Source organism: Dinoponera quadriceps, unplaced genomic scaffold (genome assembly GCF_001313825.1).
Source record: "Dinoponera quadriceps isolate SergipeBrazil2010 unplaced genomic scaffold, ASM131382v1 scaffold8789, whole genome shotgun sequence".
NCBI classification, from domain to species: Eukaryota; Metazoa; Arthropoda; class Insecta; order Hymenoptera; family Formicidae; genus Dinoponera; species Dinoponera quadriceps.
Genome location: NW_014562588.1, coordinates 1 through 23,618, shown reverse-complemented (window position 1 = coordinate 23,618; position 23,618 = coordinate 1). Strand labels below are relative to the sequence as shown.

At 36.7% G+C, this 23,618-nt stretch overlaps 6 protein-coding genes across 6 annotated transcripts; all 6 read right to left on the bottom strand.

Moving 5' to 3' along the window:
- Window positions 1-691: 691 nt before the first annotated feature.
- Window positions 692-2,254, bottom strand: LOC106751162 (odorant receptor 22c-like; the record flags this gene model as incomplete). Its single annotated transcript, XM_014631994.1, has 4 exons — window positions 1,464-2,254; window positions 1,279-1,378; window positions 1,022-1,132; window positions 692-847 (listed from the first exon to the last, which is right to left on the bottom strand). Coding segments are annotated over exons 1-4 (1,158 nt in total), but the record flags the coding sequence as incomplete, so codon positions are not given.
- A 3,624-nt stretch (window positions 2,255-5,878) lies between these two features.
- Window positions 5,879-6,583, bottom strand: LOC106751161. Its single transcript, XM_014631993.1, has one exon. The coding sequence runs from the start codon at window positions 6,581-6,583 to the stop codon at window positions 5,879-5,881; it is 705 nt and encodes a 234-aa protein (XP_014487479.1).
- A 2,245-nt stretch (window positions 6,584-8,828) lies between these two features.
- Window positions 8,829-12,164, bottom strand: LOC106751160. Its single transcript, XM_014631991.1, has 6 exons — window positions 11,392-12,164; window positions 11,044-11,143; window positions 10,846-10,956; window positions 10,558-10,713; window positions 10,165-10,204; window positions 8,829-9,646 (listed from the first exon to the last, which is right to left on the bottom strand). The coding sequence occupies exons 1-6, from the start codon at window positions 12,162-12,164 to the stop codon at window positions 8,829-8,831; spliced, it is 1,998 nt and encodes a 665-aa protein (XP_014487477.1).
- Window positions 12,165-14,375: 2,211 nt separating this feature from the next.
- Window positions 14,376-15,158, bottom strand: LOC106751159. Its single transcript, XM_014631990.1, has one exon. It carries the CDS (start codon window positions 15,156-15,158, stop codon window positions 14,376-14,378), a length of 783 nt encoding a protein of 260 aa, XP_014487476.1.
- Window positions 15,159-17,364: 2,206 nt separating this feature from the next.
- LOC106751158 lies at window positions 17,365-20,868 on the bottom strand. Its single transcript, XM_014631989.1, has 5 exons — window positions 20,165-20,868; window positions 19,674-19,773; window positions 19,485-19,595; window positions 19,196-19,346; window positions 17,365-18,074 (listed from the first exon to the last, which is right to left on the bottom strand). The coding sequence occupies exons 1-5, from the start codon at window positions 20,866-20,868 to the stop codon at window positions 17,365-17,367; spliced, it is 1,776 nt and encodes a 591-aa protein (XP_014487475.1).
- Window positions 20,869-22,097: 1,229 nt separating this feature from the next.
- On the bottom strand, window positions 22,098-23,613 carry LOC106751157 (odorant receptor 13a-like; the record flags this gene model as incomplete). Its single annotated transcript, XM_014631988.1, has 5 exons — window positions 22,098-22,151; window positions 22,428-22,583; window positions 22,830-22,940; window positions 23,046-23,145; window positions 23,315-23,613. Coding segments are annotated over 5 exons (720 nt in total), but the record flags the coding sequence as incomplete, so codon positions are not given.
- Window positions 23,614-23,618: the final 5 nt, after the last annotated feature.

Sequence of the window (23,618 nt, the reverse complement as noted above, 5' to 3'; positions counted from 1 at the left end):
GATCGATTAACGTATATGATATTATTATTACATATATCTATCTTATATACCCCGTTCATTTGTGTCAGGTTCTCAATAACAAAAATGCATTCAATTGGTTACGCTTCGAAGTACATTAAAATACGCCGCAGCTGTTCTGATAATCTAATAAAAACAAAGAAATATATTACATATAAATTTGCATATTAATTTCAGCTTTGCACGTTCCACTTCAGTGGATTGCTGAACTTTTTCGGTCTTCTAGTTTTCACATGATACATTACATTAAAAGCTTAAAAACATCAATTAGAACAAAAATGACAAAACAACAAAAGCGGGTAGTCTCACAAACTAAAATGTAGCGAATTGAGGGCCCAGAAATAAATGTACTAAGCTATGATTTACATGGCACAACTTAAGGAAAACTCATAAGATTTTCAAATACAACTCAATATTGCATTGGTCCAATTAGCTTAAAATCACGCATTCAAGTTATTCACGTAAAGAAGGGAAAATTATATAATAAATACTTAATTATATAATAAATAATGAATTATATAATAAATACTTAAAAATGCTATAAGTCTGGAACGCATAAATAAAAATCTATAAAACGTGTCACTTTCTCTTTTCAGTTTAATGACATAGCGACAATCGTACGTTACTGAGTACGAGTAAACGATTATAATAACATTTGAATTAATTCTATTACCTCGCCGAACGTTTTGACTGAAAGGACGAAGGGTTTGCCAGCAGTAATCTTCAACGGCACATTAGACATAATCATCACTAAAACAATTCCACGTGCTTTCTTATCTGGAAGACGATACCACTCGAGTTCGCATGATGTAACCGCTACCTTCTCCGCCTGTCGTAATGAATAGAGATCTGAGCTTCGTAAACTTTCACAACTGGCCATCTTAGACCAGTAGATGCATTAATGTACATATCCAATAAGCACATTTATGTTGTACGCATAAATATAGTTGCATGTGCGTGATCAATGAAACGACTTCACGATTTCAACTATGTGAAAATATACCTGCGTCATAAGCTGTTCTCCAGTATAACAGAACATGAATATATTTATTACCCCGGCTATAAGAGAAATAAAGTAAGAGCTCATCCCTATTGAATTACTACTCTCCCATTCCTACAGAAAAATAATATAACATCTTTATGTACTAAATGTAACGCCATTGTGCAATAAACTGACGAAAGTTCTTGTCGGCAGTTCATTGTGATTTACTTTGGAACTTTTTCATTCGCACGTATATTAAAATGAACGGAATAACAAACCATTAATATGCAATAACTTAGGATGCAAATTATTATTGTGCCCCCGGCTAACTCTATAAAACACATTTGCTGAAGAGTGTGCTCCACCAATTGCAAAAAGCTGAAATGTATTTACCGATGGCCTGATACTGTCATCAAATGTAGAAATAAACTGGCGAAACGAAATACAACGTCCGTAAACGCACCTGCGTATTCGTGTTTGATGATTGACGATAACACTCAGCTTCTTATTTACCTTTGACTCATCTCGTTCTTTCTTCTCGACGAGACCGTTTATTAAGTCAACTAAAACTTTTAGCTGGCCGCAAGCGTGCAATGTGAAGATAATAACGAGGCCATATAAGCTTACTGCGATTGATATAGTAACTAGCCCAGAGAAGCATTGCATTGCATAAACTATTTCGTAGGTTGGACTGGAATAAAAGTCAAACGAAAAGAGATAAGTCGGATAAGGCAAGGGTCTGATTGTGACGTTTTGCGGGGTGACGGTCTTTCCTCTGGCCAATGGTATCAACGTTCGAAACGCGATTCCACTGCTGTACAAGAAGCCCGCGGAAATCATGACCAAACGTCTCCCGATTCTCGCGGATTTAAGCATCGTGTTTCTTGCGTCCACGTTGTCGACGTTCTTCCAATCCTCTTCGAAATGCTTCAAACAGTGCCTGATCTGATCTTCGCGTGTTATCAAATTGTAATATTTGGCCACGCTCATTAAACCGTAAAGCATAATCGTAGTTGTACGCAGTCGAGCGCGAGCTCTTTTCTCGAATATCCAATAAAGCGCGCCTGGCATTAAGGAACAAAAAAGAAAAGTGTACGCAACCAAGATTCGCAGTAGCTTGCCAATTTTCTCGCAAGTCGATCGTTTCCCGCTGGAATTTGGCCAAACGCCAAGTGCAAACAAAATATTATGAGTTAATTGCAAGATATTTTTGACATCCTCCTGGTAATGCTCGTTTTGTGCCACCTCGAGCATATTAATGATCGCTTAGCGATCTCGTATGCAAAAGCTAATCTTCTCTAAGATTCTACTGTATTGGGGGATACGTTAGAAAAGCAGTGCGGAACTCAGACGACACGAAGTACAACTGACCGTTGAAGAAAAAGCTGGCGATCAAGTAAACTCGCTATTAGAATGCGCTTGCGCGCGTAAGAACTACAACGTTGCGTAATTCAGAAAAATTGAGAGCTAGAAAGTTCGTAAAGTAACTTTCTCGTTTAAAGTCGATTTTGTTTGCGTATAGAAAGTATTTTTATCCGTTTACTTTTATATGCAAACGCAACTGCGTCCGATTTTTCTTCTTTCTAGATTAATGTGAGGGTTGACTTTCTAACAGACGAGAAGTTTTATCATCGGGGGAGAGACTGAAACAAACTTCGTATATTCAATACAATTTTCAAATAATCTCAATTCTGTTCTATGCTGAAGCCTCACATTGTTGTAACTTCTTTTGCTCAAAACCTGTAAATCTGATACTAAATTTGATAAACAGCTACGAATACTTTTTCATGAAAGAAAGACAGAATTTCATTCACATATCTCGTAAGAAGTTCATTTTGACAGGAAATTGTAGAGTGTAACATAAAAATTGTCGATGTGATATATATTGATCGATTAATGTATATGATATTACTATACATGTGTATATCTTATATGCCCCGTTCGTTTGTGTCAGGTTCTCAATAACAAAAATGCATTCAGTTGGTTATGCTGCGAAGGATATTAAAATACGCCGCAGCTGTTTTAATAATCTATAAAAGCAAAGAAATATCTTACATATAAATTTGCATATTAATTCTAGCTTTGCACGTTCCGCTTCAGTGGATTGCTGAACATTTTTCGGTTTTTTAGTTTTCACATGTTACATCACATTAAAAGCTTATAAACATCAATTAGAACAAAAATGACAAAACAACAAAAGCGAGTAGTCTCACAAACTAAAATGTAGCGAATTGAGGGCCCCGAAATAAATGTGCAAAGCTATGGTTAACATGACACAACATAATGAAAACTCATAAGAGTTTCAAACATAACGCGATATTGCATTGGACTAATTAACTTAAAATCATTTATGCGGATAATTCATGTAAAAAAGGTGAAATTACTTTAAAATGCTATGAGTCTGGAAGGCATAACTAAAAATCTATAAAACATGTCACTTTCTCTTTTCAGTTTAATGACGTAGCGGCAATCGTTCGTTCTTGAGTACGAATAAACGATTATAATAACATTCGAATTCGTTTCCTTATCTCGCCGAACGTCTGGAATGAAAGGTCGAAGGGTTTGCCAGCAGTGATCATAATCGGCACGTTAGACATAATCAACACTAAGACAATCCCATGTGCTTTCTTATCTGGAAGACGATACCACTCGAGTTCGCATGATGTAAGCGCTACCTTCTCCGCCTATCATAATGAATATAGAGCTGAGCTTCGTAAACTTTCATAACTGGCCGTCTTAGACGAGTAGTTCCAGATGCATTAAGGTACATATCCAACGGGCATATTTATGTTGCACGCATGAATACAATCACGAATACAACGCAACTTTGTCCGATTTTTCTTCTTTCTACGTTATCATAGTAAAGGTTGGTATTTCACAAATATCTGAATTCTCGAAAAGTTATCAGTCGAAAATTCATATCTATATTAAAACGTAAAAACACATATAACGTAATTCTTCACACGTATATACTAAGTAATATAATGTTAGGAGAAGAATACAAAACTTTGAAAATAATGCTGCACTGCTACGCTGCATTATTTCCATTTTAAACTTTAAATTTTGATTGAAGAGTTGACTTTGCAGCAAACGGTGAAGTTTCATGACAGAAGTGGAGACTAAAGCACATCTTGAATATCCAAAGCTTTCAATTTTACCTTTTCTAGTATTGTGGCTTTATACTTGGAAATATTATCTGGTAATTCTAATAATATACTTAGTGCAGGTATTAATCTCATACTAAATTTAATAATCAACTACAGGTATTCTTTCTAAGTAATAACAAGCAATTTCAATCGCTTATTTTGCAAGAAGTTCATTTTGACTGAAAATTTTCACGTGTCACATACGTCTTGATGACAAGATGTTAACTGACAAATATGGTACTGTTATTATCGATTTTCGTACATCTTTCATCCTCATTTTTTTTCATTTACTTTTGCTTACAGAAGCGCATTCGTTAGGTTACACTTAGAAGCACATTAAGATATGCCGCAGCTGTTTTAAGAATCTGAAAATCACAGTGGAGTGCCTCATGTACAAAAATATTTAACATTCATGGCATCTGAAAATGTCATCTAAAGTCGATTTTGTTCGCGTGTAGAAAGTATTTTTATCCGTTAACTTTTACGACACGCAAACGCAACTGCGTTATTGGATAAGCTTACCGAGTATCCAACCACGCGATCAGCTTTCTTGATTATCTACAAAACGTTGCGTTTCTTTCGATATTGAAAGAAGAAAGTTCTGTAGACTCACTCCGTTATTTAATTAGTTTTATTTTAACAGTGCATTAACAGCTAACATAGCTAATTTAGCCATGAGATTGAAACATGTTATTACTCAGACCATAACTGATCGAATCAGATTTAAATACCCCACGGCCGTCCTAACGACCTAAATATACAATATATCTGTGTTAACAGCCTTCCCATTTGAAGAAAAATTTGTAAAACCTCCGATAATTGAGCTTCCATATATACGCGCATGAAGGAGATTTACACACAAACGCAACGCATATAAATTAAAATAAATAAAACGCACTTTCTCAACAAAGCTGTTACTTACAAGACCGAATGTCCTGAAGGATAGATCCATAAAGCTGCCAGCTTTAAGTCTCAACGGGGTGTTCGACATAATCATGAGCAAAATTACCGCTCGCGCCTTTGTATCCGGAAGAACGTACCAATCCAAGGTACACGATGTCAAGGCCACCTGTTCTGCCTTTCGTTAATAAATTACAGACATTAGAGCGACATTTGAAAGAGGGCCATCTCGATATCTTTCATTTTGAAAGGTCATATTATTATCACTGCAATGTATACGTGTAAAAACAATTTAATATACCTACCATTTCAGAGAGTTGTTCGCCAATAAAACAATATGTAAATATATTGAAAATAAACGAAAAGATTGTAATGAAATACGAGAACATAGCTACGCCATTGCTGGCTTCCCATTCCTAAATAGAGAAACAAAGCATGTCGCGCGACAAGCACAATTAAATTATTGTATAAACACGCACATAGTCCGCCTATTAATTCTTACGTACCATAAGAAGATGGTATGCTAGGAAACATATCAGAAAGCTACACGTTACGACTTCTAATAGGCTCGAATAGTGTATAACACCTTGCACCATGTGAACCAGACTAAAATTTATATCATGAGAAAGGTGAGACTCGTATACTCTGGTAATAATCAGATATACTTCGCGAAATATTTATCAAAGAGAACCATGTGATATGTTTCCAACTGACACGTAATTTTATCACACATAAGAATAACAACAAGACATATGTTTCATATGGAATGTAAATATTTGACTCAAACAAGAAAGAATAGACGTGTATCGATGCATACAAAAACAAACTGATGTTACTCTTTCGTTCTTATTTGATGTTCCACAATAACTGATAATTCCCCGTTCGCATCCCCATTTTTGCATCCGCTCGTCAAATTGTTCATTATCGTCATCAAGATTTCCAACTGTGCGACGATATGCATCGCGAAGAGCGACGCGATGCCGCAAGCTGCCACTGCGATCGTGGACTTGACGAGCGACGTGAAGCACTGTACGAAGAAAACGATTTCGTAAACCGGACTAGGTTGAGGATCAAACACTACAAAATGAGCTGCGCACGGCAATGGTCTAATCGTGATATTCTCGGCGGTGATGATCTTCCCGTGCGAAAGCGGTATAAGCGTTCGATACGCCATTGAAGAGGTATACGTTATCACGCAGGACAGAATGCACAAACGTCTTCCGGTTCTCGCATGGAAAAGCATTGTCTCACGCGCGGTCGGATTGATGACACTCCGGAAATCCTGCTCGACACGCGCCAAGCAATTTCTCACTTGATTCTTGACGTACAGCAGATTGCTGTATTTGAAGATCGACATGACCGAGAATAGCACAGATGCCATAATTTTCAGCTTCACGTTCATCTCATTCTGCACCATGAATATGTAAAGGAGCATAGGAATTAGGTCGAAACCGAGGAGGAAGTAAAGTCCCAGAAGCAGAACGGCCCTTTTTAGCTTTTGCAGAAACCAAGAGTTCGTTGATGTGTACGGCCACATGCCCAACAAGGAAAACAAAATTCGATTTAATTTATACGTAAACTCTATGTCGCGTTCGTAATTTTCATTGGTGTACATTGTAAAACTCCGTTCCACTTGAAGTATTATAACGGCGTTCTCGCGTTTCAAAGTATAATACGTGACCTGACAAGACGACTACGACTCCTTCTTCTTGTCTGTTCGCAGAAGCGATCGCTTTCCGCTTCGAGTTGCGCGCGCTTGCGCGTTGCATTGATTGTGATTATACGTCAACTACACGTCAATATTGTACGCGTAGTAACTTTGGCGGACATCTTGCAGGCTAATCTATTTTTGATTTATACGAGAAGGAGGTTCTTTTCCAGCTCCTTTTTAATTATTAAACAAGTTGATATCCCGCTAGAAAAGGTTGTCATTCATGTCGCATCGATAACAAACGGCCATTGACTTTGGCATTCTCGACCTTATAAACGCGATTTATATCTACATTGAGAAAGTGAATATCCATGTCTCTACTAAAAATTATTATAGGATGTACACGTATTGGTCACTCTATGTGTAACACAATAATTCTAGGTAAACGTTTTCCCATAGGAGGGACGTTATTCTTATGTTTAGTGTGCTTTTTTCTCTTGGGTAGAAGGAAAGGTTCCCTGCTAGATAGAAAAATTACGAAAGGGTTGACGTTCTATAAAGAAAAAAAGATCACCCATAATAATAGTCCATAAAACTACTAAAGTACAGTATAAGTATATTAATCGCTCCTCCATTCGATAAAAAGAAACGGTATAATCTCAGCCAAAAAAACGTTTAAACAACTTTACATTCTCACGCACTATATATATGAAAACAGGAAAATAGAAGCTTCTAAGAGAAAGTAATCTACGTAAAGAATAAGAAAGGAGAATTGCACACAACCACATTTTCAATAGCACAGAAACAATATATTTCAGTAAAAAATAATGGAAAGCTGGAAATTTGACTTGACAACAGCTGTACAATTATTATCTCCGTAGCAGAAGTCATATATTCTTTACTGTTACAATTTTACACTTACTCATTTTTCTAACAAAATTACGATGTCTTTCGATGTCAGGAGGGAAAAGTTTTGTGTATAATTTCTATTATTTAATTAATTTTATTTTAGTGCATGCTAAAACAACTAATTTAGCTATAGTTGAAAATGTTACCATTCATTCCATAACTGATCGAAGTAGATTTAAATATCCCACGGCCGTCCTAACAACCTAAATATACAATATATCTATTTTAATAGCTTCCCCTATTCGAGGAAAACTTGATAAAATTTCTAATGAAAACATTCAATCGAACGGAGGAATTCACACAAGAGTATCATGTAAATGAAAATAAATAAAATTCATTTTCTAAAAAAAGCTGTTACTTACGAGACCAAAAGTCCTGAAGGATAGATCCACAAAGTTGCCAGCTTTAAGTTTCAATGGGATATTAGACATGATCATGAGTAAAATTAACGCTCGCGCTTTCCCATCCGGAAGAATGTACCAATCCAAGGTACACGCTGTCAAGGCTACCTGCTCTGCCTATTTTAACAAATTACAAATATAAAATAATATTAGATAAAATAATATTAAATAAAACTACAAACGTGTGATATGTCTCGCGAGAAGAGCATCGCAATATATTTGGTTCTCGCTAAATGTAATATTATTATTACCATTGCAATATGTGTGTGGACGAATATTATAATATACAAAACCTTTTCAGACAGCTGTTCGCCAATAAAGCAATATATAAATATGTTGAAGCCAAACGACAGGACCGTAATAAAATACGAACACATAGCGATGGCATTGCTAGCTTCCCATTCCTGTATAGAGAAACAAAGCGTGTCCACAAGTACAATTAAATTAATGCAATGCACACGCTCAGAGCCCGCCTAATAATTTTTACGTACCATAAGAAGATAAAATGTTAAGAAGCATACCAGAAAACTACACGTTATGACTTCTACTAGACTCGAATACTGTATAACGCTTTGCACCATGTGAACAAAACTGGAATATATAGTAACACAAATGTAAGATATTAGTTTTTTTAGGCATTTAAATCGTACATATTTAGAACGTATTTATTATATCAAAGCACTATGTAATATGTTTCCAACTGACACATCAATTTCATCACATATAAAAATAACAACAATGAATTTGTCAAGAAATGCGAATATTTAGCTCGATCGGAAACAGCCGTGTGTGTATCGATGCGTGAAAGAAACGAATAGATGTTACTGTCGCGTTTTTATTTGATGTTCCACAATAATAGATAATTCCCTGTTCACATTCCCAAGTTTGTGTTTGTTCGTCAAATTGTTCATTGCCGTCATCAGTATCTCCAATTGCGCGACTGTATGCATCGTAAAAAGCGCCGCGATGCCGCACGCTGCCACTGTGATCGTGTTCTTAATGAACGCCGTGAAGCACTGTGCGAAGAACACGATCTCGTAAGCCGGGCTGGTCTGCGGATCGAACACTATAAAATGAGCAGCGCAAGGCAATGGTCTAATCGTGATGTTCTCAGCGGTGACGATCTTTCCCTTTGAAAGCGGTATAACCGCCCGATACGCCATTCCGGCCGAATACATGAATGCACTGCACAGGATGAACAAATGTCTGCCGATTTTCGCGTGAAGGAGCATCGTCTTGCGCGCAGACGAACTCGCGACACTACGAAAATCCTCCTCGACACGCGTCAAGCAATTTCTCACTCGATTCTTTATATACACTAGATTGCTGTACTTGAAGATCGTCACAATCGAGTATATCACGGCGGCCATAACTTTCAGCTTCACGCGTGTCTCCTTTTGCACCATGAATATATAAAGGAGCATAGAAATTAGGTCACAACAAAGTAGAAAATAGAAGCCCAGAAGTAACACCGTCCTCTTTAGCTTCTGCAGAAGCCAGAAGTTGGTTTGTGCATACGGCCAGATGCCCAACATAGAAAATACAAATCGATTCAACCTGTACGTGTAGTTTATGTCGCGCTCGTAATTCGCATTGGCAAACATTACGAAACGTTTTTGAGTTGGTACTGTAAAGGTACCTGCGCGTTACAAGGTATAAAATATGATGAGACAAGATGACTGCCGGTTCTTCCTCTTGAGTGTACGTAACAGCAATTTCCTACTTCGAGCAGAGCTTGACAGCCACGCGCGCATGCGTGTTGCAAGGATTGAAACGGCACGTAAAATTATTCATTAACATTGCATGCGTGGTAACTTCGACGGAGACCTCGCAAACTGATCTATATTTGATTTACACAAGAAGAAAGTTCTCCCCCAGCTGCTTTTCAAGTTTTATACAAGTGACGTCCCGGGAAAAAGTTGTCATTGATACCGTATCGATACCAAACGGCTATTGACCTTAGCAGGATGTCGACTTTACATACGCGATTTGCATATACATTAAGAAGAAGTTAAGTATATCTACACACTGAAAATTATTATCAAATATATACGTGTATAACATAACGAATCCGGATAAATGTCTTTTATACTTTCAACACTAGTTTGCCTTTTCTTTATTGCATTGGAAGAAAGTAGCGGCTTTAAATAAGCTTACCGAGTATCAAAGTCACCACGCAATCAGCTTTCTTGACTATCTAGAAAACATCGAGCGTTCGATATCGAAAGAGAAAAGTTCTGTGGACATTCTGTTATTTAATTATTTTTATTTTAACAGTGTATTAACAGCTAACATAGCTAACTTATCTTTGATTGAATATGTCAGAAGTCAGACCATAACCGATCGAATTAGGTTTAAATACCCTACGGATGTCCTAACAACCTAGATACACAATATATCTGTGTTAAGGGCTTTCCTATTTGAAAAAAAATTCTGTAAATCCCCCGATAAGAGAACTTTTATGTGTACGAGCATAAAGGAGTTTAACGACCAATGTCTATGTAAATTAAAATAAATAGAACCTTATTTCCGAAGGAAACTTTTACTTACGAGACCAAATGTCCTGAAGGATAGATCCATAAAGCTGCCAGCTTTAAGTTTCAATGGAGTATTCGACATGATCATGAGCAAAATTAACGCCCGCGCCTTCGTGTCCGGAAGAACGTACCAATCCAAAGTGCATGCTGTCAGAGCCACTTGTTCTGCCTAGTTTCGTTAATAAATTACAAACATTAGAGTGACGTTTGAAAGAGAAACATCGCAATACCCTTCGTTTTTGCGAAAGATAATATTTTTATAACCATTGCAATGTATGTATATAAGAACAATCTAATATACCTTTTCAGAGAGCTGTTCGCCGATAAAACAATATAAAAATATGTAGAAGATAAACGAAGAGATTGTAATGATATACGCAAACGTAGCGATGCCATTGCTAGCTTCCCATTCCTGTATAGAGAATCGAAGTATATCAACAAGTATAGTTAAATTATTGTCACACATCACAAACACAATATAATAATAATTCTTACATACCATAAGAAGGTGATATGATATAAAACATATCAGAAAGCTAGATGTTATAATTTCCAGTAGGCTCCAATAGTGAATAACACCTTGCACCATGTGAACTAAACTGGAATATATAGCATGGCAAAAATAAGACTCATATTCTGGCAGCGATCAGATATACTTCGCAAATTATTTCCCGTATCGAAGCATCATGTGACATGTTTCCAAACTTTTATCACATGTAAGAATAACAAAAAAACACTGCAATGTATACGTGTTACGTTTCATGTGAAATGTGAATTTTTAATTGAATAGAAAAGAACAGACGTGTGTATTGATGGATTGATGGATACAAAACCAAACGGACGTTACTCTTGCGTTTTTATTTGATGTTCCACGATAATTGATAATTCCCCCGACACATTCCCATCTTTGTGTTCGCACGTCAAATTGTTCATTGTTGCCGTCAATATCTCCAATTGCGCGACGATGTGCATAGCGAAGAGCGACGCGATGCAGCAGGTTGCCACTGCGATCGTGGATTTGACGAGGGATGTGAAGAACTGTACGAAGAACACGATCTCGTAAACCGGGCTAGGCTGAGGATCGAATACCACAAAGTGAGCAACAAGCGGCAATGGTCTAATTGTGATATTTTCAGGGGTGACAATCTTCCCGTGCGAAAGCGGTATAAACACTCGATACGCTATTGAGGTGGAATACGTGATTATACAGGACAGAATGCACAAAAATCTTCCGGTTCTCGCATGGAAGAGCATCGTTTCACGCGCGGTCGGACTGATGACACTTCGAAAATCTTGCTCGACACGCGTCAAGCAATTTCTCACTTGATTCTTGAGGTACAACAGATTGCTGTACTTAAAGATCGACACTATCGTAAATATTATCGATGCCATAACTTTCAGCTTGACACGAGTCTCATTCTGCACCAGGAATACGTAAAGGAGCATAGGAATTAGGTCAAAACCAAGGAGGAAATAAAGTCCCAGAAGTAGAACGGTCCTTTTTAACTTCTCTAGGAGCCAGGAGTTCGTTGACGCATATGGCCAGATACCCAATAGAGAAAATACCACTCGACTCAGCTTATACATAGGATGTATGTCGTAATTTGCTTGGACAATCATTGAGAAACGTGTTTGACGTCAGGTTTTATAACGACACTTTCGCAATTTGAAGTATAAAATGTGATGTGACCAGACGACGACTTCTTCTTCTCGTCTATTCGCAGCGGCCGCTTTTCTCTTCGAGCAGGGCAGGCAGGGGCGGTAGGAGAAATAATCGTGCGCGCTTGCGTGTTGCAAGGATTGAAACGACACGTCAAGTTAATCGTTAACAACGTATGCGTGGTAACTTCGTCGGAAATCTCACAAGCTAATCTATTTTTTATTTTCACAAGAAGAAAGTTCTTCCCCAGCTCCATTTCAAATATTGAACAAGTTGACGTCCCTCTAAGAAAGGTTGTCATTTATATCGCATTGATAACAAACGACCATTGACTTTAGCAAGATGCCGACCTTACAAACGCGATTTGTACCTACGTAGGAAAGAAGATGAGTATATATGTTTCTGCTGTAAATTATTACAGAATGTACACATATTAGTATCTTTATGTATAACATAATAATTCAGGGTAATTTTTCCATAGAATGGACGTTATTCTTATGTTTAGTGTGTTCTTTTCTCTCCTGACTCTAGAAGTAAACTGTTTTGTGAAGGAACGTATCTCGCGGATGAGGTCAGCTCACTGTTGAAGAAAAGAAAAATAACGTGAGAATGACAGTTTTAAATAAGTTTAAATAAGTTTCACCAACAATCAAAGTCACCGCGATCCGCTTTCCTGAATATCTATGAAAACATCGAATTCTCCTCGTCTTCGTTTTGATGCCGTAAGAGAAAAGTTATGTGCAGAAATTCTGTTATTTAATTATTTTTATTTTAACAGTGCATTAACAGATAACATAGTTAATTCAGTTGTGGTTGAATAAATTATAACTCAGTATCCATAACCGATCGAATTAGATTTAAATATCCCACGGCCGTCCTAACAACCTAAATATATAATATATCTCTATTAATGGCTTCTCCATTCAAGGGAAATTTTGTAAAACATCAGAAAAAATTTCGAATGTACGCGCGTAAAGAAATTTATTATAAATGTTATATATATAAATTGGAATGTATAATATGCACTTTTTAAACTTCAAAGCTGTTACTTACGAGGCCGAATGTCCTGAAGGATAGATCCACAAAGTTGCCAGCTTTAAGTCTCAATGGGGTATTCGACATGATCATGAGTAAAATTAATTGTCGTGCCTTCGTATCCGGAAGAACGTACCAATCCAATGTACGCACCGTCAAAGCTACCTGTTCTGCCTAGTTTCGTTAATAAATTACAGACATTTCAAAGAAGAACATTCGTGATACATTTCGTATTATTAAATATTATTAATTTCTACTGCAATGTGTACACAGACGTATTCAGTAAGTAAGAAACGTTAAATCAACCTTTTGAAACGTTGATTTTACGTGGATCTTATGAATATTTTGACATGATATTTTACAAATGCTTTCAAACTGTTACTTGATAATATTATGTTCATAAATATTAAAATTATGGTGTAGAAACATTATTGTTAATATTTAGATCAAATATTGTCAACGACATTAATGACGTTATTGTTAATGAACGTTATTGTCAATGAATATTGTTCTATGCAACATTAAGAACTACATATTTGAAAATGTTACATATAAAATATCATTGTAATAACGTTGTGTTAATGATTTCTCGCTTGGAAATAATCTAATATATATATACCTTTTCTGATAACTGTTCGCCAATAAAACAATATGTAAATATGTTGAAAACAAATGAAAAGATTAAAATGGTATACGAAAATATAGCTAAGCCATTGTTGGCTTCCCATTCCTGTATAAAGAAAGAAATTTGACGGGTAAAGTTAAATTATTCATCACATAAACACGCACACAGTCCGCGTAATCATTTTTACGCACCATAAGAAGATGATATGATAAGAAACATATCAGAAAACTACATGTTACAACTTCTAAGAAGCTCGAAAACTGTATTACGCCTTGCACCATATGAACGAAACTGAAATATATAGCACGACACATGTGAGATTCTGACAGCAGTCAGACATATTTCGTAAAGTATTCATCATATTAAAGCGCCATACGACTACAATTAAGTCGTAAAATTTCAACACATATAAGGCCAACAACAAACATATATTTCAATTGAAATGCGCCCTTTAAGTTCTCGTTCTGACATAAACGTGTGCGTATCAATGCATGCAAAAGACAAACGGATGTTACTCTTGCGTTTTTATTTGATGATCCACGATAACCGATAACACCCGGTTCGCATTCCCAAGTTTGTGTTCGTTCGTCAAATTATTCAGTGTCTCCATTAGTATTTCCAACTGTGCAACAATGTGCATCGCGAAGAGCGTCGCGATGCCGCAAGCTGCCACCGTCACCGTGGTTTTAATCAACGCCGTGAAGCACTGTGCGAAAAACACGATTTCGTATACGGGGCTGGGCTGAGGATCGAACACTACAAATTCAGCGGCACACGTCAGTGGCCTGATCGTGACGTTCTCAGCGGTAACGATCTTTCCGTGCGAAATGGGTATAAGCGTTCGATACGCCAATGTGGAGGTATACATAAATATACTGAACAAAATGGACAAACGTCTGCCGGTTCTCGCATGGAAGAGCATCGTGTCACGTGCGGTTGAACTGGCGACATATCGAAAATCCTCCTCGACAAGCGCCAAGCAATTCTTCACTTGATTCTTGATATACAACAAATTGAGGTATTTAGAGATTGACACAGCCGAGAATATCACGGAAGCCATCACTTTCAGCTTCGTGCGCATCTCATTCTGCACAATGAATATGTAAAAGAGCATAGATAGGAGGTCATAACCAAGAAGAAAGTAGAATCCCAGGATCAGCGCGGTCCTCTTTAGCTCCTGCAGAAGCCAGCAGTTTGTTCGCACGTACGGCCAGATGCCCAACAGAGAGAATATAAATCGATTCAACTTGTACGTAGTGTCTATGTCGCTCTCGTAATTTTTATTGGCATACATTGCGAAACGTCTTCGACTTGAGGATTTATAATAATACTTTCGCGATTCGAGATACGCAAGATAAAACGTGATGTGACAAGACGATCACCGTTTCTGTTCTGATCATTCCTTGTCTGTTCGCAGAGGCCGCCTCCCACTTTGAGCGGAGCTTGATAGCCGCTCGCGCTTGCGTGTTGCAAGGATTGAAACGACGTGGGTAAGTTGATCGTTAACATTGCATGCCTGGTAACTTCGACGGATATCTCGCAAGCTGGTCTATGTTTGATTTTCACAAGAAGCAAGTTCTTCCCCGGCTCTTTTTTAAATATTGAACAAGCTGACGTCCTGCCTAGAAAGGTTATCATTGATACCGCATCGATAACCAACGGCCGTTGGCTTTAACAAAATGTCGACTTTACGGACGCGATTTGTATCTATGTTGAGAAGAAAGTAAGCAACTTTGCTGAAAATGATTACATATCGTACAAATATTAGCAACTTTGGATATAATATATTGATCTGAAAAGAGAGTTGTTTGCAAATTTAGTTGACTTTTTCTTCTCTGCACAAAGAGGAGATTCCCTACTGAATAGAAAAATCACGAAATGGTATATATTCTGCAAAGAAAGATTACTCATAATAGAAATGAGTAAAACTTCATCTTTGACTCGACAGAAAGCCGGTAACACGACAATTCCATATTAAAACATTTCATAAACATTACTGCAAAAACGTTTTCCCAAATATGTCGCAACCAAAAAATTATTGTAATTTTTCATTTGACACATATAACACATTAGACTTACATTTTGTAATGCGCTGCCGATATGAAGACGAATCGATGTCGGAAGAGGAAAGTTCTTCAGACTTTTATCTCTCTTATTTAACTATTTTTATTTCAGCATTGCATACTTAATATCACTTCCGATGCTACGCTTATTTAACTCTAAGTAAATACATTATTATTCAATTATCAGCCGATCGGAGAAAATTTAAATACCCCATGGCCGTCTTAACTACCTAAAGAGCAATATACTTAATTGTGCTTTTTCATTCGAAAAATGTGATATGATTACTTACAGAACCGAATGTCCTAAAAGACAGATCTATGATATTGCCTGCTTTTAGTCTCGTTGGTGTGTTTGACATAAGTATAATCAAAATTACTGCTCGCGCTTGTGTATCCGAAAGAAGGTGCCAATCTAACGTGCATGCTGTCAAGGCTACCTGTTCCCCCTAATTTCGTTAATGAATTACAGACATTAAAGTGACATTTGGGGAGGGATATAGCAATATCTTTCGTTTCAGCTAAATGGTGTAATTTTATTATCATTGCATAAAGGATAAAGGATGTAAGAGTGTAGAACAACAATATATTATACGTACCTTTTCAGAGAGTTGCTCACCAATATAACAATATACAAATATATTGAATGTCGACGAAACGACTGCAATAACATACGCACACATGGCTACTGCATTACTGGCCTCCCATTCCTATGTAGAGATAAGAAGTACGTTAGTAATTACAGTGAAATATTTCCACGTGCACACACATTCACTTTATTCATGTCTCTCACATACCATGATGACATAATATAACGTAAGGCACATCAAAAAGGTACATGTCATGACTTCTATTAGACTCAAATATTGTAAGATTCTTTGTGTCATATGCAACAAACTGAAATGTGTGTAAGACAAATGTAAGTCTTGTCAAATAATTGGATATACCTTATGCGATGAAGTGTTTAGAGGAAAAGCACTAGAAACCGATATACTTATGATATGTATAGGAAATTATTAAAAAATAAAACAAAAACACTAAAATTATACAATATTTTGTACATCAATTATATATCCTTATAAGTTATCTTTAATCTTATATATTTTTTAAAACTACACAATGGCTACTACATATTTTTACGATAAATAAATATATTGCTTTGTTATGATATGTAAATAAATTCCCTGATCTCTTTCTAAACATCTTAAATAAGCAAACAAAATAAACATAAGTATATCGGTTAACGATATTTATATCTCAGTTTTGTGCATTTCTTCTAACATATTAAAGCATCACGTGAAGTGCTTCTTATTAATGCGTAATATTTTATAATACGTAAGGTAACAACGCACAACAAATGTATGTTAATGTATGTTACATAATGTTAACGTAATTGAGACCGAACACATGCGTATCAATGCGTGCAGAAACAAACAGATGTTACTTTCGCGTTCTTATATGATGTTCCACAATAACAGATAACTTCCTGTTCACATTCTCAAGTTCATGTTCGTTAGCCAAATTGTTCATTAGCATCACTAATATATCCAATTGCGCGACGATGTGCATCGTAAAAAGTGCGGCAATGCCGCAAGCTGCCACTGTAATTGTGTACTTCATGAGCCCCGTGAAATACTGCACGAAAAACACGATCTCGTAAGCCGGGCTGATTTGCGGATCGAACAATACATAATGAGCAGCGTTCGGCAAGGGTCGAATCGTAACATTTTGCGAGATAACAATCTTCCCTCTCGACAACGGTATTAGCATTCTGATCGTCATCCCATAAGAATACATGAATATACCGCACAGAATGAACAAACGTCTGCCGGTTCTCGCGTAGAAGAGCATCGTGTTACGCGCGGCTGGACTGACGACATCTCGAAAATCCTCCTCGACACGCGCCATGCAACATCTCATTTGATCCTTCGCGTATATGAAATTGCTGTATTTGAGGATCGACACAATCGTGAATAACATTGTGGCCATAACTTTAATCCTCATTTGAGTCCCTTTCACTACCATAAAAACGTAGAGGAGCATAGACACTAGTTCTAAAACAAGAAGAACGTAAATACCGAGGACCAGCGCAAACTTCTCCAGTTTTTGCAAAAACCAGTAGTTCGTGCTCCTGTAGTACGGCCAGACTCCTATTAAACGAAAAACGCGTCGATTCAACTCGTATGTGTAGTTTATATCGCGTTTGTAATTTTTATTAGTATACATGATGATGTATTTCTGATTTGAGATTTTGTATCAGTCCTGTCGCATTTAAGTATAAAAGTAAGTATAAAACGTAACGTGACAAGACATTCACCGATTCTTTTTCTTATCTACTTGCAGCGGCCACTTTCCGCTTCGGACACAGCTTGGTAGCCGCATGCGCTTGCATGATACAAGGATTGAAACGGCACGTCAAGTTAATTATTAACATTGCATGCGTGGTAACTTCGACGGAGACCTCGCAAGCTGATCTATATTTGATTTACACAAGAGGAAATTTCTCCCCCAGCTGCTTTTAAAGTTTTAGACAAGTTGACGTCCTACCTGGAAAAGTTGTCATTGATACCGCATCGATACCAAACGGCCATTGACTTCAGCGAGATGTCGAATTTACAAACATTTCTATCTATATTGAGAAAATGGTGAACAACTACAGCTTTGGAGAAAATTATTACTATTTATACGCGTATTAGTAACTTTGTGTATAACATATTAATCTGAAAAGAGATGTTGTTCGTAAATTTAGTTGACTTTTTCTTTGTGACATGAAGGGAAGATTGTCTGCTAGATAGCAAAGTCACGGTACATGTTCTGCAAAGAAAAATTATCCATAATATCAGTGAGTAAGGCTTTATCTTTGACTTGGCAGAAAACCGATAGCAAAACAATTTTATATTAAAACATTTCTTAAACATTAGCACAAACATCTCCCGAAATGTGTTGCAACAAAATTATTATAATTTTTCATTTGACATATGTAGTACATTAGACTTACATTTTGTAATGTACCGTTGATATAGAGACGATGTCGAAAGAGGAAAGCTCTTTAGGCTTTGTTATCCAATTACCTTTATTTCGTCACTGCATATTTAATATCACTGCCGATGCTACACTTACTTAACTCTAAATAAATACATTATAACTCAATCAACAACCGATCGGAGAAGATTTAAATACCCCATGGCTGTCTTAACCACCTAAAGAGCAATATACTTGTGTTAATTTCGCTTTTTCATTCGAAAAAATGTGATATGATTACTTACAATACCGAATGTTCTAAAGGACAGATCTATGAAATTGCCTGCTTTTAGTCTCATTGGTGTGTTTGACATGAGCATGATTAAAATTAGTGCTCGCGCTTTTGTATCCGGAAGAAAGTGCCAGTCTAACGTGCACGCTGTCAAAGCTACCTGTTCCCCCTATATTCGTTAATGAATTACATGCATTAAAGTGACATTTAGAGAAAGAACGTAGCGGTATCATTCAACTAAATGTTGTACATTTTTTATCACTGCAATGCGTGTGTATAGTGTAGAACAACATTCTATTATACGTACCTTTTCAGAAAGCTGTTCACCAATAAAACAATATACAAATATATTGAATGTCAGAGACACGACTATGATAAAATACGTACACATGGCTATAGTATTACTAGCTTCCCATTCCTGTATAGAGATAAGATTTTTAATAATTACAGTAAAATATTTCCACATACACACGCACTCTACCCATATCTTACATACCATGATAACATAATATAGTATAAGGCATAACATAGAAGTACATGTAGTGACTTCTATTAGACTCGAATATTGTAATACTTTTTGCACCATGTGCAACAAACTGGAATGTATGTATGACAAATGTAAGTCTCGTTTTCAAATAATCGAATATATTTAAACGTGAAGTAAAGCTTTTAGAAAAAAAAACCTATATTACTCTTTTGAATGAATTAAATGAAATCAATCCCTCGATTTCTTTCCAACCATCTTAAACAAATAAGGAAAAAATAAACATGTCGATTTATCATATTTATGTCGATTTTAGTGCTTTCCTTGTAACATACGAAAGGATAGTGTAAGAATGCTTCCTATTAATGCGTAACATTTTGTATTATATTATGCAAGACAGCAACACACAACGAATGAATGTTAACGTATATTACATAATAGTAATGTTAACGCAGTTGAGATCGAATGTGTGTATCGATGCATGCACAAAAAACGGATGTTACTTTCGCGTTCTTATATGATGTTCCACAATAACAGATAACTTCCTGTTCACATTCTCAAGTTCACGTTCGTTAGTCAAGTTGTTCATTAGCATCACCAATATATCCAATTGCGCGACGACGTGCATCGTAAAAAGTGCGGCGATGCCGCAAGCTGCCACTGTAATCGTATACTTTATGAGGCCCGTGAAACATTGTACGAAAAACATGATCTCGTAAGCCGGGCTGATTTGCGGATCGAACAATACATAATGAGCAGGGCTCGGCAAGGGTCGAATCGTAACATTTTGCGCGATAACAATCTTCCCTCTCGACAACGGTATGAGCGTTCTGTACGTCATCCCAGAAGAATACATGAATATACCGCACAGGACGAACAAACGTCTGCCGGTTCTCGCGTGGAAGAGCATCGTGTTACGCGCGGCTGGACTGACGACATCTCGAAAATCCTCCTCGACACGCGCCATGCAACACCTCATTTGATCCTTCGCGTATATCAAATTGCTGTACTTGAGGATCGACACGATCGTGAATAACATAGTGGCCATAACTTTAATCCTCGCTCGAGTCCCCTTCAATACCATAAAAACGTAGAGGAGCATAGACACTAGTTCTAAAATAAGAAGAACGTAAATACCGGAGATCAACGGGATCTTCTCCAGTTTTTGCAAAAGCCTGTTGTTCGTGCTGTACGACCAGATTCCCATTAGACGAAAAACGAATCGATTCAACTCGTATGTGTACTTTACATCGCGTTCGTAATTTTTATTCGTGTACATGGCGAAATGTTTTCGACTTCTGACTCTGTATCGGTACTTTCGCGTCTCCAAGTATAAAACGTGATATGACAAGAGGCGATCACCGCTTCTTCTTCTTGTCTAGTCGCAGCGGCCGCTTTCTACTTCCGGCAGAGCTTGATAGTCGCGCGCGCGCATGCGTATTGATACGATAGAAAAGACACGTCACCTATATTATTAGCAATGCACGCATGACAACTTTTTGCAGATAACTCGCAAACTAATCTATTTTTGATGTACGCAAGAAGGAAGTTCTTCCAACTCTTTTTTAATTATTAAATCTGAAGAAGGGTTGTTACTGATGTCGCTACTATAGCAGATGGCCATTGATTTTCACAGGATGTTGACCTTGCAAACGCAATACTTACTTATATTGAAGAAGGGTAAATATAACTGTAACTTTCCTGAAATAATTACGAAATGAACCAGCACAATGTATTTCTTCGTACAACATGGTATATCTGAATAAATGTTTTTATGCTTGACGAGAGACGTTAATCGTAAACTTAGTATAGTGCTTTTTATTTGCTGTATGGGGGAAAAAAGCTTTTCTACAAAGGAAAACTTTCCCATCTTGGAAAATCATGAAAGCTCAATGTTTTACAAAGAAAAATTATCTGTAATGACAGTATAAAGAATACAGTTGTTGGAAGCAAAAAATCCGTGTTATCGCATGTTTTGGATGATAGCAGAAATATTTTTCGTCATCTATCATAACGTAATTATTATAATCTTTCGTTTAAAATAAATAGTATGTTTAGATTATGCTTTATAATGATCGACGATGTTCATAGCGTTATGAGAACGTCGTGTTGTGGAAGTTTCAATGCTGTGTGAAATAAATTTGTTTGCACTATGTGAGGCAAGAAAGAAGATATAAAAAATCATATCTTGATGTTACGTGTTTCAAACTCACCGTAAGACAAAAAATTCTATCCGTATTAATGTTTTCGTAAAAGTTTTTCGTAAAAGAAATGTATTTAAATCGAGAGTACATTAAATATATGTATACATACTATATATGTACTATGCATCAATATTTGCATTTAACATCCATAGTACTAATATACCATGTATGTCACCATTGCAATGCACCATTGCAGTTTACATCCTTATCTTGGTTATAAGAACACATATATTCAATCGGTTACGTTTCGAAGCATATTAAAATACGTCATAGATGTTTTAACCACCTAAAACAAAATATGACGCAATTACTCGCTTAAGATTTCAAAACCGTCTCGCTAGTTTCGATAAAAATAGACATTGATTTCATGTAGTAAATATGAAACATATGAAGAACATTGTACATGCGGATAAGAGGCGGTGTGTTTAAGTTACACATTTACTGAAAAAAAAGTCGTTCACAGATATAATAAATTTGCCACATATTATTAAGCTTTCCGCAATATAACAACATAGCAATCCCATACATGTATAAATAGATTCGATTAAAAATATCATCTTACGTCACCAAATGTCTTGAAGGATAAATCCATGATCTTTCCGGCGGTGATCTTGGTTGGCGAGTTGGACATGATCATCACAAGCACGATGCCGCGTGCTTTCCTATACGGAAGACGGTACCACTCGAGCTCGCACGATGTAATAGCCACATTCTCCGCCTGTTGTTAATATTATCAAAAACACATGGATCAAAAATGTATAGGTTAACAAATCGATATCTCAATAATGCCGTTTTTAAAACCAGGTAAAAGTCATCAACTTCACTTTTACAAAACAAAAAAATATAAATATATGTTACTTGCAATGAATAAAAATTTTCACTTATATATGTACAATTAACTATAAAATATCGGTCGTTATACAGAGACGTCTGCTATCAAGATCTTGCAGGTTAACACGAATACCTCAGTCGTGAGCTGTTCACCAGTGTAACAAAACATAAACACATTTATTATCATGGATGTGAGTGTTATGAAATAAGAGCACATAGCTATTGTGTTACTGTTCTTCCATTCCTATAAATGTGGGATTTTAATGTAAGCGCGATTAAATCACATATATAAGGCCACTCAACACAATTCCTTCCTCATTGAACTAAACCGATAGAAAAAGTTACAAACCATTATTATACAATATCCTAGAATGCAGATGATTATGGTGCAACCCATTAATTCTATCAAACATACTTGTTGCATAGTATGCTCCACTAATTGTAAAAAACTGAAATGTGGTTATGGATAATATTAAATCAATATTTCCAGGAGGAACAAGAAAGAGGATTGAAAAACTTTGGTTACACGTGCGGTATACAACGTTAATAATAGCGATCAATCAATATTATGGTAGTAATATAGATTTAATAAAAATTACAACTCACAAAACTACTCACTTCCGTATCCGTATTTGATAGTCGACAATTTCGGCCAGCTTCCGATCAACATTGTATTTCTCATGCCACTGCTCCTCGACAAGATGTGTCATTAGCTTCATCAGTATTTTTAACTGGCCGCGAGCGTGCATCACAAAGACCGCTGTGAGACCACACACACCTGTCGTAATCGAGAAGGTAACTAATCCCGAGAAGAACTGAATCGCGAAAATTATCTCGTAATTCGGGCTGACTTGCGCGTCGAAGGAGAAAAAGTAACCCGGACAAGGCAAGGGCCTGATCGTGATGTTCTGCGCGGTAACGA

Excerpts from the sequence above, each read along its gene's own strand:
- LOC106751158 (XM_014631989.1), bottom strand. The coding sequence starts at position 20,868 with ATGGGAATCTGGTCGTACAGCACGAACAACAGGCTTTTGCAAAAACTG. Across the intron at positions 19,596-19,673 it reads TACTATATTATGTTATCATG|GAATGGGAAGCTAGTAATAC; the intron begins GTATGTAAGATA and ends ATCTCTATACAG. Across the intron at positions 18,075-19,195 it reads TCTGTCCTTTAGAACATTCG|GAGTCTGGCCGTACTACAGG; the intron begins GTATTGTAAGTA and ends TTCGTTTAATAG.
- LOC106751159 (XM_014631990.1), bottom strand. The coding sequence starts at position 15,158 with ATGTATGCCAATAAAAATTACGAGAGCGACATAGACACTACGTACAAG.
- LOC106751161 (XM_014631993.1), bottom strand. The coding sequence starts at position 6,583 with ATGTGGCCGTACACATCAACGAACTCTTGGTTTCTGCAAAAGCTAAAA.
- LOC106751160 (XM_014631991.1), bottom strand. The coding sequence starts at position 12,164 with ATGATTGTCCAAGCAAATTACGACATACATCCTATGTATAAGCTGAGT. Across the intron at positions 10,714-10,845 it reads GCGAACAGCTCTCTGAAAAG|GCAGAACAAGTGGCTCTGAC; the intron begins GTATATTAGATT and ends TAACGAAACTAG. Across the intron at positions 10,205-10,557 it reads CCTTCAGGACATTTGGTCTC|ATAGTCAAGAAAGCTGATTG; the intron begins GTAAGTAAAAGT and ends GATGTTTTCTAG.